Here is a 12257-nt window from a genome sequence, read left to right as displayed (position 1 = left end):
TAAACTCCCAGAAAATGGGAAGCAGCATGCACTGGTCACTGATGGGTCTGGTTATATTGTGGGAAAGCCATCCCTATAAAACATCTATTGGATTCAGTCAGTCCATGACTTTGGTCTCCAACTGTCATCACATTACTTCAGGGCAGCACACGTGGTGTATGATGTTGGATTGCTTTATGCTGAAGCCAGCTCTTGTTTCATCACTGCTGAGCTTGTCCAATGTTGTCAACACTGCCCCTTACTTGATTCCATCAAAATTCATTCATTAATACATGGGCCCTTCTGCTTGGTGAACCACATCCAGTTTTCCTACACATGAGTGTCACCTTCACTTTCCCTCTGTCTTCTTGTCCTCACTGCCTCCAATATTCTGCTCTAACGAGCTCCAAGGAAGCCTGTGTCAGTGCTGGCCCTCGGGGGACACTCCAGGAAACTTGGACTGACTTGGACTTCTTGAGAGATTTCTTCGATTGTCTCTGAGTGCCTGAGGTTCATGGGCTCATCACCAAAGTCCCCGGAGGGGTGATTACAATGCCTTGGTCTGGGCCTGTGCTGCTGAGCTGGGCCAGGCTCCTGGGACAGAGAGAGCTCCTGGCAAGAGGGCCCTGGTGCAGAGAGAGCTCTACCCAGAACCAGCTCCTCTGCACAACACAGCAGGGCTGGGGACTCTGACCGCAGGTGGCACGGGGAGAGGAGAGAGGGAGAGAGGGCTTGGAAGCAGTTGGGAGTGGATTGGGAGGATGCTGAGAGCTGACTGCAGGAGAAATCTGCACAGCCCTTGACAAGGTAAGCGTCTGGCTGCAGGGCCATACAGCTGCAGGTCCTGGAAGGGTCTCACAGAATCACAGAATCAAAGTATTTCTAGGTTGGAAGAGACCTCAAGATCATCGAGTCCAACCTCTGACCTAACGCTAACAGTCCCCACTAAACCATATCCCTAAGCTCTACATCTAAACGTCTTTTAAAGACTTCCAGGGATGGTGACTCCACCACTTCCCTGGGCAGCCTGTTCCAATGCCTAACAACCCTTTCAGTAAAGAAATTCTTCCTAACATCTAATATAAAACTCCCCTGGTTCAACTTTAGCCCATTCCCCCTCTTCCTGTCACCAGGCACATAGGAGAACAGGCCAACCCCCACCTCCCTACAGCCTCCTTTAAGGTAACTGTAGAGAGAGATAAGGTCACCCCTGAGCCTCCTCTTCTCCAGGCTGAACAAGCCCAGCTCCCTCAGCCGCTCCTCATAAGACTTGTTCTCCAGGCCCCTCACCAGCTTCGTCGCCCCTCTCTGCACCCGCTCGAGCACCTCGATGTCCTTCTTGTAGCGAGGGGCCCAAAACTGAACACAGTACTCGAGGTGCGACCTCACCAGAGCCAAGTACAGGGGGACGATCACTTCCCTAGCCCTGCTGGCCACACTGCTTCTGACACCAGCCAGGATGCTGTTGGCCTTCTTGGCCACCTGAGCACACTGCTGGCTCATATTCAGCCGACTATCAACCATCACTCCAAGGTCCTTCTCCGCCTGGCAGCTCTCCAACCACTCATCTCCCAGCCTGTAGCTCTGCTTGGGGTTATTGCGCCCCAGGTGGAGGACCCGGCACTTGGCCGTGTTGAACTTCATGCAGTTGACCTCAGCCCATCGGTCCAGCCTATCCAAATCCTCCTGCAGCGCTTTCCTACCCTCAAGCAGATCGACACACGCACCTAACTTGGTGTCATCTGCAAACTTACTGAGGGTGCACTCGATGCCCTCGTCCAGATCATCGATGAAGATATTAAAGAGGACCGGCCCCAGCACCGAGTCCTGGGGGATGCCACAAGTGACTGGCCTCCAACTGGACTTGACTCCATTTACCATGACTCTTTGGACCCGGCTATCCAGCCAGTTTCTAACCCAGCGAAGCGTGCGCCAGTCCAAGCCAAGAGCAGCCAGTTTCTTGAGGAGAATGCTGTGGGAGACGGTGTCAAAAGCCTATGCTTAAATCAAGGTAGACCACATCCACAGCCTTTCCCTCATCCACCCAGCGCGTCACGTTGTCATAGAAGGAGATCAGGTTTGTCAAGCAGGATCTGCCTTTCATAAACCCATGCTGACTGGGCCTGATTGCCTGCTTGCCCTGCAAGTGCCATATGATGACTCTCAGGAGGATCTGCTCCATGAGCTTCCCTGGCACTGAGGTCAAACTGTCAGGCCTGTTTTTCCCCGGGTCTGCCCTCCGGCCCTTCTTGTAGATGGGCATCACGTTTGCTAGCCACCAGTCAACTGGGACCTCCCCCGATCGCCAGGACTGCTGATAAATGATGGACAGTGGCTTGGCCAGCTCCTCTGCCAGTTCTCTCAGTACCCTTGGGTGGATCCCATCCGGCCCCATCGACTTGTGCACATCCAAGTGCCGTATCAGGTCACCAACCAGATCTTCATGGATAGTGAGGGCCACATCCTGCTCCCCATCGCCTTCCACCAGCTCAGGGTACTGAGTATCCAGAGAACAACCGGTATTGCCGCTAAAGACTGAGGCAAAGAAGGCATTGAGCACCTCCGCCTTTTCCTCATCTCTTGTAACTAAGTTTCCCCCCGCATCCAGTAAAGGATGGAGATTCTCCTTAGTCCTCCTTTTTGTGTTGATGTATTTATAGAAACGTTTATGTTATCTTTAATGACAGTAGCCAGATTGAGCTCCAGATGAGCTTTGGCCTTCCTAATTTTGTCCCTGCACAGCCTCGCTACATCCTTATAGTCCTCCCTAGTGGCCTGCCCACTTTTCCAAAGCTTATAAACCCTCTTTTTTCTCCTAAGCTCAAGCCACAATTCTCTGTTGAGCCAGGCCGGTCTTCTTCCCCTCCAGCTCGTCTTTGGGCACGTGGGAACAGACCGTTCCTGCGCCATTAAGATTTCCCTCTTGAAGAGCGCCCTGCCTTCCTGGACCCCTCTGCCCTTCAGATCCGCCTCCCAAGGGACTCCACCAACCAGTGTCCTGAGCAGCTCAAAGTCAGCCCTCCGAAAGTCCAATACAGCGGTTTTACTGGTCCCCTTCCTGGCCTCGCCAAGAATAGTGAACTCCACCATTGCGTGGTCACTCTGCCCAAGACAGCTCCCGACGATCACGTCCTCCACCAGTCCTTCTCTGTTTGTGAAGAGAAGGTCTAGTGGGGCACCACCCCTGGTAGGTTCACTAACCAGCTGCGTCAGGAAGCTATCTTCCACGCTCTCCAGAAACCTCCTAGACTGCTTTCTCAGGGCTGTGTTGTGCTTCCAGGATATGTCAGGGAAGTTGAAGTCCCCCACGAGAACAAGCGCTGAAGATTTCGCAACTTTTGTCAGTTGCCTGTAGAACTCCTCATCCGTCTCCTCATCCTGGTTCGGCGGTCTATAGCAGACCACGACCAGGACGCTCCGTGCTGCTGGATGGCTGTCTGTGGGAAGCTGGAGTGAGGCCTCTGCACCCTCACCTGGGAGGGAAGAGCTGAGATCCATCTCAGGCCCCCGGGGACAAGGTGAGGATTCTGTCCAGCTGCACATGGACTGGGTCTTCTTTGCTCTCAGCTGTCTCCCTTTTCTTGTACATTAATCACATTCAAGTACATGAATGTGATGGTTGTCCTAAGCATTACAGGGGTAACTGCAAAAAAATGAAGCAACGAAAATATGCTTTCCACAACTCTGTGGTCAGATGAGTTGTTCACAAGGCTCATTCATCTGACAAGTGGACTGAACTTGAGGTTGCTCCATGTTCCTTTTTCCCTTCTGCTTCATAACAGGAAAAACTCCTCTGGAGCCCACAGCAGCCGCTGCTCTCAGTGCCACTCTCATCCAGCACCAGCCACAGCTCAAGCAAGAGAGCTGCAGACAGGTTCTCCTGCAAAGAGAAAGGCTGGTCTGCGGAGCTATTCTAAGACTTGCAATAGGTGTTCCTTGGAGAATTCTGTTCTAACTTTGTCCTGCCTTCTTCTCTTCAACAGACAGCTGCGTCCAATGTCAGCAAATGTCCAACAGCAGCTTCCCAACAGAGTTCCTCCTCCTGCCATTTGCAGACACACGTGAGCTGCAGCTCCCGCACTTTGGGCTCTTCCTGGGCATCTACCTGGCTGCCCTCCTGGGAAATGGCCTCATCCTCACCACAGTAGCCTGCGACCACCACCTCCACACCCCCATGTACTTCTTCCTCCTCAACCTTGCCCTCCTTGACCTGGGCTCCATCTCCACCACTGTCCCCAAAGCAATGGCTAATTCCCTGTGGGACACCAGGGCCATTTCCTTCTTTGGCTGTGTTACCCAGGTCTTTATGTTTGTTGCATTTGTCACAGCAGAGTTTTATCTTCTAATCATCATGGCCTATGACCGCTACATTGCCATCTGCAAACCCCTACACTATGGGAGAATAATGGCCAGCAAAACTTGTGTCAACATGGCAGCAGCTGCCTGGGGCAATGGCTTTCTCTATGCTGTGCTGCACACTGCCAATACCTTTTCCCTTCCCCTCTGCCAAGGCAATGCCCTGGACCAATTCTTCTGTGAAATTCCTCAGATCCTCAAGCTCTCCTGCTCACATGCCTACCTCAGAGAACTTGGTCTTGTTGTGGTTACTTTATGTTTACTCTTTTTGTGTTTTGTTTTCATTGTGCTGTCGTATGTGCATATCTTCAAGACTGTGCTGAGGATCCCCTCACAGCAGGGACGGCACAAAGCCTTTTCCACGTGCCTCCCTCACCTGGCCGTGGTCTCCCTCTTCATCAGCACTGGCACATTTGCCTACCTGAAGCCCTCCTCCATGTCCTCCTCCTCCTTGAATCTTATGCTGGCAGTTCTGTATGCAGTGGTGCCTCCTGCAGTGAACCCCCTCATCTATAGCATGAGAAACCAGGAACTCAAGGATGCAGTTAGGAAAATGATGACAGAATCTTTCTCAGAGGCATTAATCTTCCTGTTTTCATCTACATATCACTCATAACGTAACTTGTTACAAGCCCTGATTTTCTACTTTTAATTTTATTTTTATTTATTTTGTTTTTATTATTTTTATTTTGTTTTTATTTGTTATTTCTTTGCTTCAGTTGTCATAGTGTTTTACACAAAGATATGACATTATTCATTCCCTTCTACAGGCAAAGAAGAGCTCTGCTACACTAGGTAACACGGCAGCCATAGAGAAAGGAGCCTGGTGAATTATTTGCCATTCCTCTATTGAAATCAGTGGATCTAGTGAATCACCTCAAAAGACTCTGGAAATGGTGTGAACTCTATGATCCATGTGATCCGTGGATTCTGTGATTCTTGTGAATCCCTTCCAACTCAGGATATTCCACGTGTGGAGAGTAGTTAGACTTGTTTGTGTCACTGATAGGCACCAACACAGGACAAAAGGGGAGTTGAACAGCTTGTTCCTGCTTTCTCTTGTATAAACTTAAAGATGGTGATCCACAATCTTGGTGTGAGAGACAGCTGAAGGAGGGAGTGTTCTAGTGGCAGGACAACCCTGTTTGGTGACAGAACAAAATATTGGCAGCTATAATGTCTAGAGTGAAAGCTTTTGCATGATTATTTGTAAAATGAATATTGATGTTAAGATCTCTGAATATGATAATGAGCTCAATGAAGTACATGATAAATGTATGTGACTATAGTAGTCAACTCTGCACTCAAATCATGCTAAATGTCACTTCTCAGGTGGTGAGGGGATGGCAGGGTGGGGGGGTGATGGTAACAGATAACAGTAGGGTATGAAAGAGTGTTGGTGATAGGAGCATAATTTAGAGATAGGGAAAAAAAGGAGTAAGAGTGAGGAAAAATAAGGGGGGGAGGGGGAGGGGAGGAAGAAGAACCTGGGGACCTTGTCCTGGTTTCAGTTAGGACAGAGTCAATTTTCTTCCTAGTAGCTGGTAGAATGCTATGTTTTGGCTTAGGATGAGAAGAGTGCTGATAACACCCTGATGTTTTAATTGTTGCAGAGCAGTGCTTACACCAAGCCAAGGACATCTCGGCTTCTTGCTCTGTCCTGCCAACGGGCAGGCTGGGGGTGCAGCAAGAGTTGGGAGGGGACAGACCCAGGACAGCTGACCCAAACTAGCCAAAGGGGTATTCCATACCATCTGACATCATGCTAAACACTATATAGGGGTGGCTAGCCGGGGGAGGGGGGCTGGACTGCTCAGGGTTAGGCTGGGCATCGGTCAGCAGGTGGTGAGCAATTGCATTATGCATCACTTGTTTGTACACATTATTATTAGTAGTAGTATTATCATCATTATTGTTACTATTATTGTTATTGTTATTATAGTTATTATTGTTATTATTATTTTCCTGTCTTATTAAACTGTCTTTATCTCAACTCATGGGCTTCACTTTCCTGTGTCTCTCCCCCATCCCGGAGAGGGAGAGGGGAGGGTGAGTGAACAGCTGTGTGGTGTTTAGCTGCTGGCCGGCTTAAACCACAACAGTCCTTTTGGCGCCCAATGTGGGGCACGAAGGGTTGAGATAATGACAGATCTGACCAGAGTGTGTTAAACTAAAATTGGTGTAAGTATTAGACCTGCTTAATAGTCACTTGTCATAATGCTGATTGCTTTAATCTCAACTCTGCTGCACCTGCTTTCCAAATTGAGTATTATAGTACATTATTTTCCGTATTTGCTCTCTGTCATGTTGTTTATCCTCTCCGGGCCCTGGTTTAAGATCATTATGGTACTGTGCGTTGTAACAGTGGCTTATGAGACGATGAAATATCTGGTCATAACTCTAACTTGGTATTTGTACTCAGCAAAGTCGTCGACTCTATACTTTGGAAATCATATCTCAGAAACTATTAGCAATCATACCTATTGCCTTTTTTCAGCAGGGAGTCAATCTGTGGAGGGGAAAGGGGAAGATATTTTTTCTCACTCGTTCACTCTCCCTTTCTCCTTCACCATCCCTTTTTCCTCCTTGATCACTCTCCCTTTTCTCCTTCACCACCCTCTTATCCTCCGAGCTTGTTACAATAGCTCTCCAAGATATCGAATATCCTTGGGATACTTAGACCAGCATGGTCTTGTTGTTATGCCTCCTGAACGTGCTTCAGGTTTTGCTTAAATTTAAATAACTACTTAGGAATCTCATCCAGAGATCTGCCCGGAGGCAGTATAGTTGTGGGTGGCAGTGAGTATGGGAGGATATGGGCAGGCATTTAGAGCAGTGGACACCTCCAGTGTTTTGGAAATTCACCCCTGAACAACTGCAAAATCCTCAAAAACTGGTAGAATGCTTGAAAAAAAAGGTGTCATGACTATGGCAGTTCCAAAGTGACACAAATCATTGTAACATGCTGGGGCCTGACTCATGCCTATCGAGCTGCAAATGATATTACTATCAACTCAGTGACAGACCCTATGGCCACTCCAAGTCCTGTGAGAGATCCAATGGCCACTGCGACCCCTGCGATGGACTCTGCAGCCACTCTAGCTCCAGTTCCTGCAAACGCTCCAGTTCCTGCAGCCACTCCAGTTCCAGTTCCTGCAGCTGCTCCAGCTCCTGTGGCTGGGTCAGAGAAATGAGCTGTAGCAGTGCAAGTTGCCCCTGTAGAGGAGGTGAAAAAATGGTATAGGGATTCAGAATGCAGAGAGTCTTCTGCCAAATCTAGGTATAGATACGATGATGCTGGGCCATCAGGGATTCAGGAGGAGGAACATGAGGATGCTGAAAAATCAACAGTAACTACCCAAAAGCTATACCAGCGTGAGCTATGAGATGTACGATAAGATTTTGGTTGTTGCAGAGGTGAGGAGCTTGTCACCTGGCTACTCCAGTGCTGGGACACTGGAGCCAATTGTGTGGAATTAGACAGCAGGGAAGCCAGGCGGCTGGGATCCCTTGCTAGAGACAGAGAATCACAGAATCACAGAATTTCTAGGTTGGAAGAGACCTCAAGGTCATCGAGTCCAACCTCCAACCTAACGCTAACAGCCCTCCACTAAACCATATCCCTAAGCTCTACATCTAAACGTCTTTTGAAGACTTCCAGGGATGGTGACTCCACCACTTCCCTGGGCAGCCTGTTCCAATGTCTAACAACCCTTTCAGTGAAGAAATTCTTCCTAACATCTAACCTAAAACTCCCCTGGCTCAACTTAAGCCCATTCCCCCTCGTCCTGTCACCAGGCACATGGGAGAACAGGCCAACCCCCACCTCGCTACAGCCTCCCTTGAGGTACCTAAAAAGAGCGATAAGGTCACCCCTGAGCCTCCTATTCTCCAGGCTGAACAAGCCCAGCTCCCTCAGCCGCTCCTCGTAGGACTTGTTCTCCAGGCCCCTCACCAGCTTCGTCGCCCTTCTCTGCACCCGCTCAAGCACCTCGATGTCCTTCTTGTAGCGAGGGGCCCAAAACTGAACACAGTACTCAAGGTGCGGCCTCACCAGAGCTGAGTACAGGGGGACGATCACCTCCCTCGCCCTGCTGGTCACGCTGTTCCTGATACAAGCCAGGATGCCGTTGGCCTTCTTGGCCACCTGAGCACACTGCTGGCTCATATTCAGCTGACTATCCACCATCACTCCCAGGTCCTTCTCTGCCTGGCAGCTCTCCAACCATTCCTCTCCCAGCCTGTAGCTCTGCTTGGGGTTATTGCGCCCCAGGTGCAGGACCCGGCACTTGGCCTTGTTGAACTTCATGCAGTTGACCTCAGCCCATCGGTGCAGCCTATCCAGATCCTCCTGCAGAGCTTTCCTACCCTCGAGCAGATCGACACACGCACCTAACTTGGTGTCATCTGCGAACTTACTGAGGGTGCACTCGATGCCCTCGTCCAGATCATCAATGAAGATATTAAAGAGGACCGGCCCCAGCACCGAGCCCTGGGGGACGCCACTAGTGACTGGCCTCCAACTGGACTTGGCTCCATTCACCACGACTCTTTGGGCCCGGCTATCCAGCCAGTTTCTAACCCAGCGAAGCGTGCGCCAGTCCAAGCCAAGAGCAGCCAGTTTCTTGAGGAGAATGCTGTGGGAGACGGTGTCAAAAGCCTTGCTGAAGTCAAGGTAGACCACATCCACAGCCTTTCCCTCATCCACCCAGCGCGTCACGTTGTCATAGAAGGAGATCAGGTTCGTCAGGCATGACCTGCCTTTCATAAACCCATGCTGACTGGGCCTGATCGCCTGCTTCCCCTGCAATTGCTGCATGATGACTCTCAGGAGGATCTGCTCCATGAGCTTTCCTGGCACTGAGGTCAAACTGACAGGCCTGTAGTTTCCCGGGTCTGTCCTCCGGCCCTTCTTGTAGATGGGCGTCACGTTTGCTAGCCGCCAGTCGATTGGAACCTCCCCTGATAGCCAGGACTGTTGATAAATGATGGAAAGTGGCTTGGCCAGCTCCTCTGCCAGTTCCCTCAGTACCCTTGGGTGGATCCCATCCGGCCCCATCGACTTGTGCACATCTAAGTGCTGTAGCAGGTCACCAACCAGTTCTTCATGGATAATGAGGGCCACATCCTGCTCCCCATCGCCTTCCACCAGCTCAGGGTACTGAGTATCCAGAGAACATCCGGTATTGCCGCTAAAGACTGAGGCAAAGAAGGCATTGAGCACCTCCGCCTTTTCCTCATCTCTTGTAACTAAGTTTCCCCCCGCATCCAGTAAAGGATGGAGATTCTCCTTAGTCCTCCTTTTTGTGTTGATGTATTTATAGAAACGTTTTTTGTTATCTTTAACGGCAGTAGCCAGATTGAGCTCCAGATGAGCTTTGGCCTTCCTAATTTTGTCCCTGCACAGCCTCGCTACTTCTTTAAAGTCCTCCTTAGTGGCCTGCCCACTTTTCCAAAGATTATAAACCCTCTTTTTCCTCCTAAGATCAAGCCACAATTCTCTGTTGAGCCAGGCCGGTCTTCTTCCCCGCCAGCTCGTCTTTGGGCACGTGGGGACAGACCGTTCCTGCGCCATTAAGACTTCCCTCTTGAAGAGCGCCCAGCCTTCCTGGACCCCTCTGCCCTTCAGAACCACCTCCCAAGGGACTCCACCAACCAGTGTCCTGAGCAGCTCAAAGTCAGCCCTTCGAAAGTCCAATACAGCGGTTTTACTGGTCCCCTTCCTGGCCTCGCCAAGAATAGTGAACTCCACCATTGCGTGGTCACTCTGCCCAAGACAGCTCCCGACGATCACGTCCTCCACCAGTCCTTCTCTGTTTGTGAAGAGAAGGTCTAGCGGGGCACCACCCCTTGTAGGTTCACTAACCAGCTGCGTCAGGAAGCTATCTTCCACGCTCTCCAGAAACCTCCTAGACTGCTTTCTCAGGGCTGTGTTGTGCTTCCAGGATATGTCAGGGAAGTTGAAGTCCCCCACGAGTACAAGAGCTGATGATTTAGCAACCTCTGTCAGCTGCCTGTAGAATTCCTCATCCGTCTCCTCATCCTGGTTCGGCGGTCTATAGCAGACCCCGACCAGGACACTAGCCTTGTTGTCCCTGCCGATCCTAACCCAAAGGGACTCGACCTTGTCATTCCCAACCTCGAGTTCTACAACCTCGAAAGACTCTCTAATATAGAGAGCCACACCACCACCCCTTCTATGCTGCCTGTCCCTTCTATAGAGCTTATAGCCAGGCATTGCAGCACTCCAGTCATGAGACTGGTCCCACCACGTCTCCGTGATGGCAACCAAGTCGTAGCCTGCCTGCCGCACGATGGCTTCCAGCTCCTCCTGTTTGTTACCCATGCTGCGTGCATTGGTGTAGATGCACTTCAGCTGGGCCATAGCCTTATCCTCCAGCCTTGCCATTGTTCCCCCTGGCACAGCCCCAACAATCCTAGCCTCAGCCCCATCCCCCTTCCTACCTAGTTTAAAGCCCTCTCAATGAGCCCTGCCAGTTCCTGGCCCAGGATCCTTTTTCCCCTAAAAGATAGGGACCCGTCTGCGGCCATCAGGCCAGGTGCTGAGTAAAGTGCCCCATGATCAAAAAACCCAAGATTTCTGCGTTGGCACCAGTCCCGGAGCCACGTGTTTAACAGGTGAGCTTTCCGTGTCCTCTCTGAACCCCTCCCTGCCACCATAGGGATGGACGAAAACACCACCTGCACTCCCGCTCCATCCACTAACCGACCCAGTCCCCTAAAGTCCCTTTTGATAGCCTTGAGGCTTCTCTCTTCGATGTTATCACTGCCCGCCTGGACTATCATAAGGGGGTAATAGTCAGAGGGGCGTACCAGGTTAGGAAGCTTCCTGGCAACGTCCCTGACCCTGGCCCCAGGGAGACAGCAGACTTCCCTACGGGTAGGGTCAGGCCGACAAATAGGGCCCTCTGTTCCCCTAAGAATCGAGTCACCAACAACAATAACCCTCCTGTCTTTCTTGGTGGAGGCAGTCCTGAGGCGCGGAGTTGACCTCCTCGCCCCAGGCATCCTCCTGGGAACATTTGCTACCTCTTCCTCACACACCGGCCTCTCAATCTCTAGGGCCTCAAACCTGTTGCGTAAGGGCACCTGGGAGGGTGGGGCCGGAAGGGGAGGGCATCGCCTGCGATGTCGAGCAGGGACTTGTTTCCATTCCTCCTCAGCTCCCAGATCCCCTCCCTCTGCCCGATGGGGACAGGGCAGGGGGTCCGCCCCCATTTGAGGAGTCTCACCTCAGGCATTGACAAAGCAATTGCAGATGGAGCACAATCTCACAACCTCTGGAGGCATCTCCTCTCAGCTGTGAGGGAAAGGTATCCCTTCCAAGAAGAACCTGTATGTTTACCAGGCAAGTGGACCACTATGGAGAAGGGAATCCAGTACCTGAGGAAATGAGCCGTACGGGAGGTGATTTATGAGGACCCAGACCTCAGAAAAACATCCACAGATCCAGATGAAGTCAGGTGTACACGACCCATGTGGCGGAAGTTTGTACGGAGTGCACCATCATCATATGCCAGCTCATTGGTGTCGTGGTTCCGCTCGAGTGGGCAGCTGAGCTCCACCACAGCCGCTCTCTCACTCCCCCTCCTCAAAGAGGAATGGGGAGAAAATATGTGAAAAGGGCTCAAGGGTTGAGATTAGGACGAGAAAATCACACAATAATTATTGTAACGGGCAAAACAGACTCAGCATAAGAAGATAGTAAGATTTATTGCTCATTACTAACGAGCTAGAGAAGTGAGAAACAAAGGAAAGAAACCAAAAGCACCTTCCCCTCCATCCACCCTCTTCCACCTCCTCCCCCCGAGCGGCGCAGGGGAACGGGCAAATGGGGGTTATGGTCAGTCTACAGCACTTCTTCTCTGCTGCTCCTTCTCGGTCACTCTCGTCCCCTGTGC

The 12257-nt window shown here is 51.0% G+C and overlaps 2 protein-coding genes across 2 annotated transcripts in view; one reads left to right on the top strand and one right to left on the bottom strand.

The window, feature by feature from the left end:
• LOC311216405 (olfactory receptor 14A16-like) overlaps positions 1–12257 on the bottom strand; it is a gene marked incomplete at both ends in the record, with an annotated part of 85572 nt that overhangs the window by 30909 nt on the left and 42406 nt on the right. The window lies entirely within an intron of this gene.
• LOC311216621 (olfactory receptor 14A16-like) lies at positions 3986–4951 on the top strand (the record flags this gene model as incomplete). The annotated part of the gene is made up of 1 exon (XM_084298155.1): positions 3986–4951. The coding sequence occupies one exon, from the start codon at positions 3986–3988 to the stop codon at positions 4949–4951; it is 966 nt and encodes a 321-aa protein (XP_084154281.1).

The sequence above is a fragment of the Netta rufina genome (assembly GCF_964035555.1).
Source record: "Netta rufina genome assembly, chromosome: 18".
NCBI lineage: Eukaryota > Metazoa > Chordata > Aves > Anseriformes > Anatidae > Netta > Netta rufina.
The sequence above is the reverse complement of the archived record's forward strand: the minus strand, read 5'-3'. Positions and strand labels throughout refer to the sequence as shown.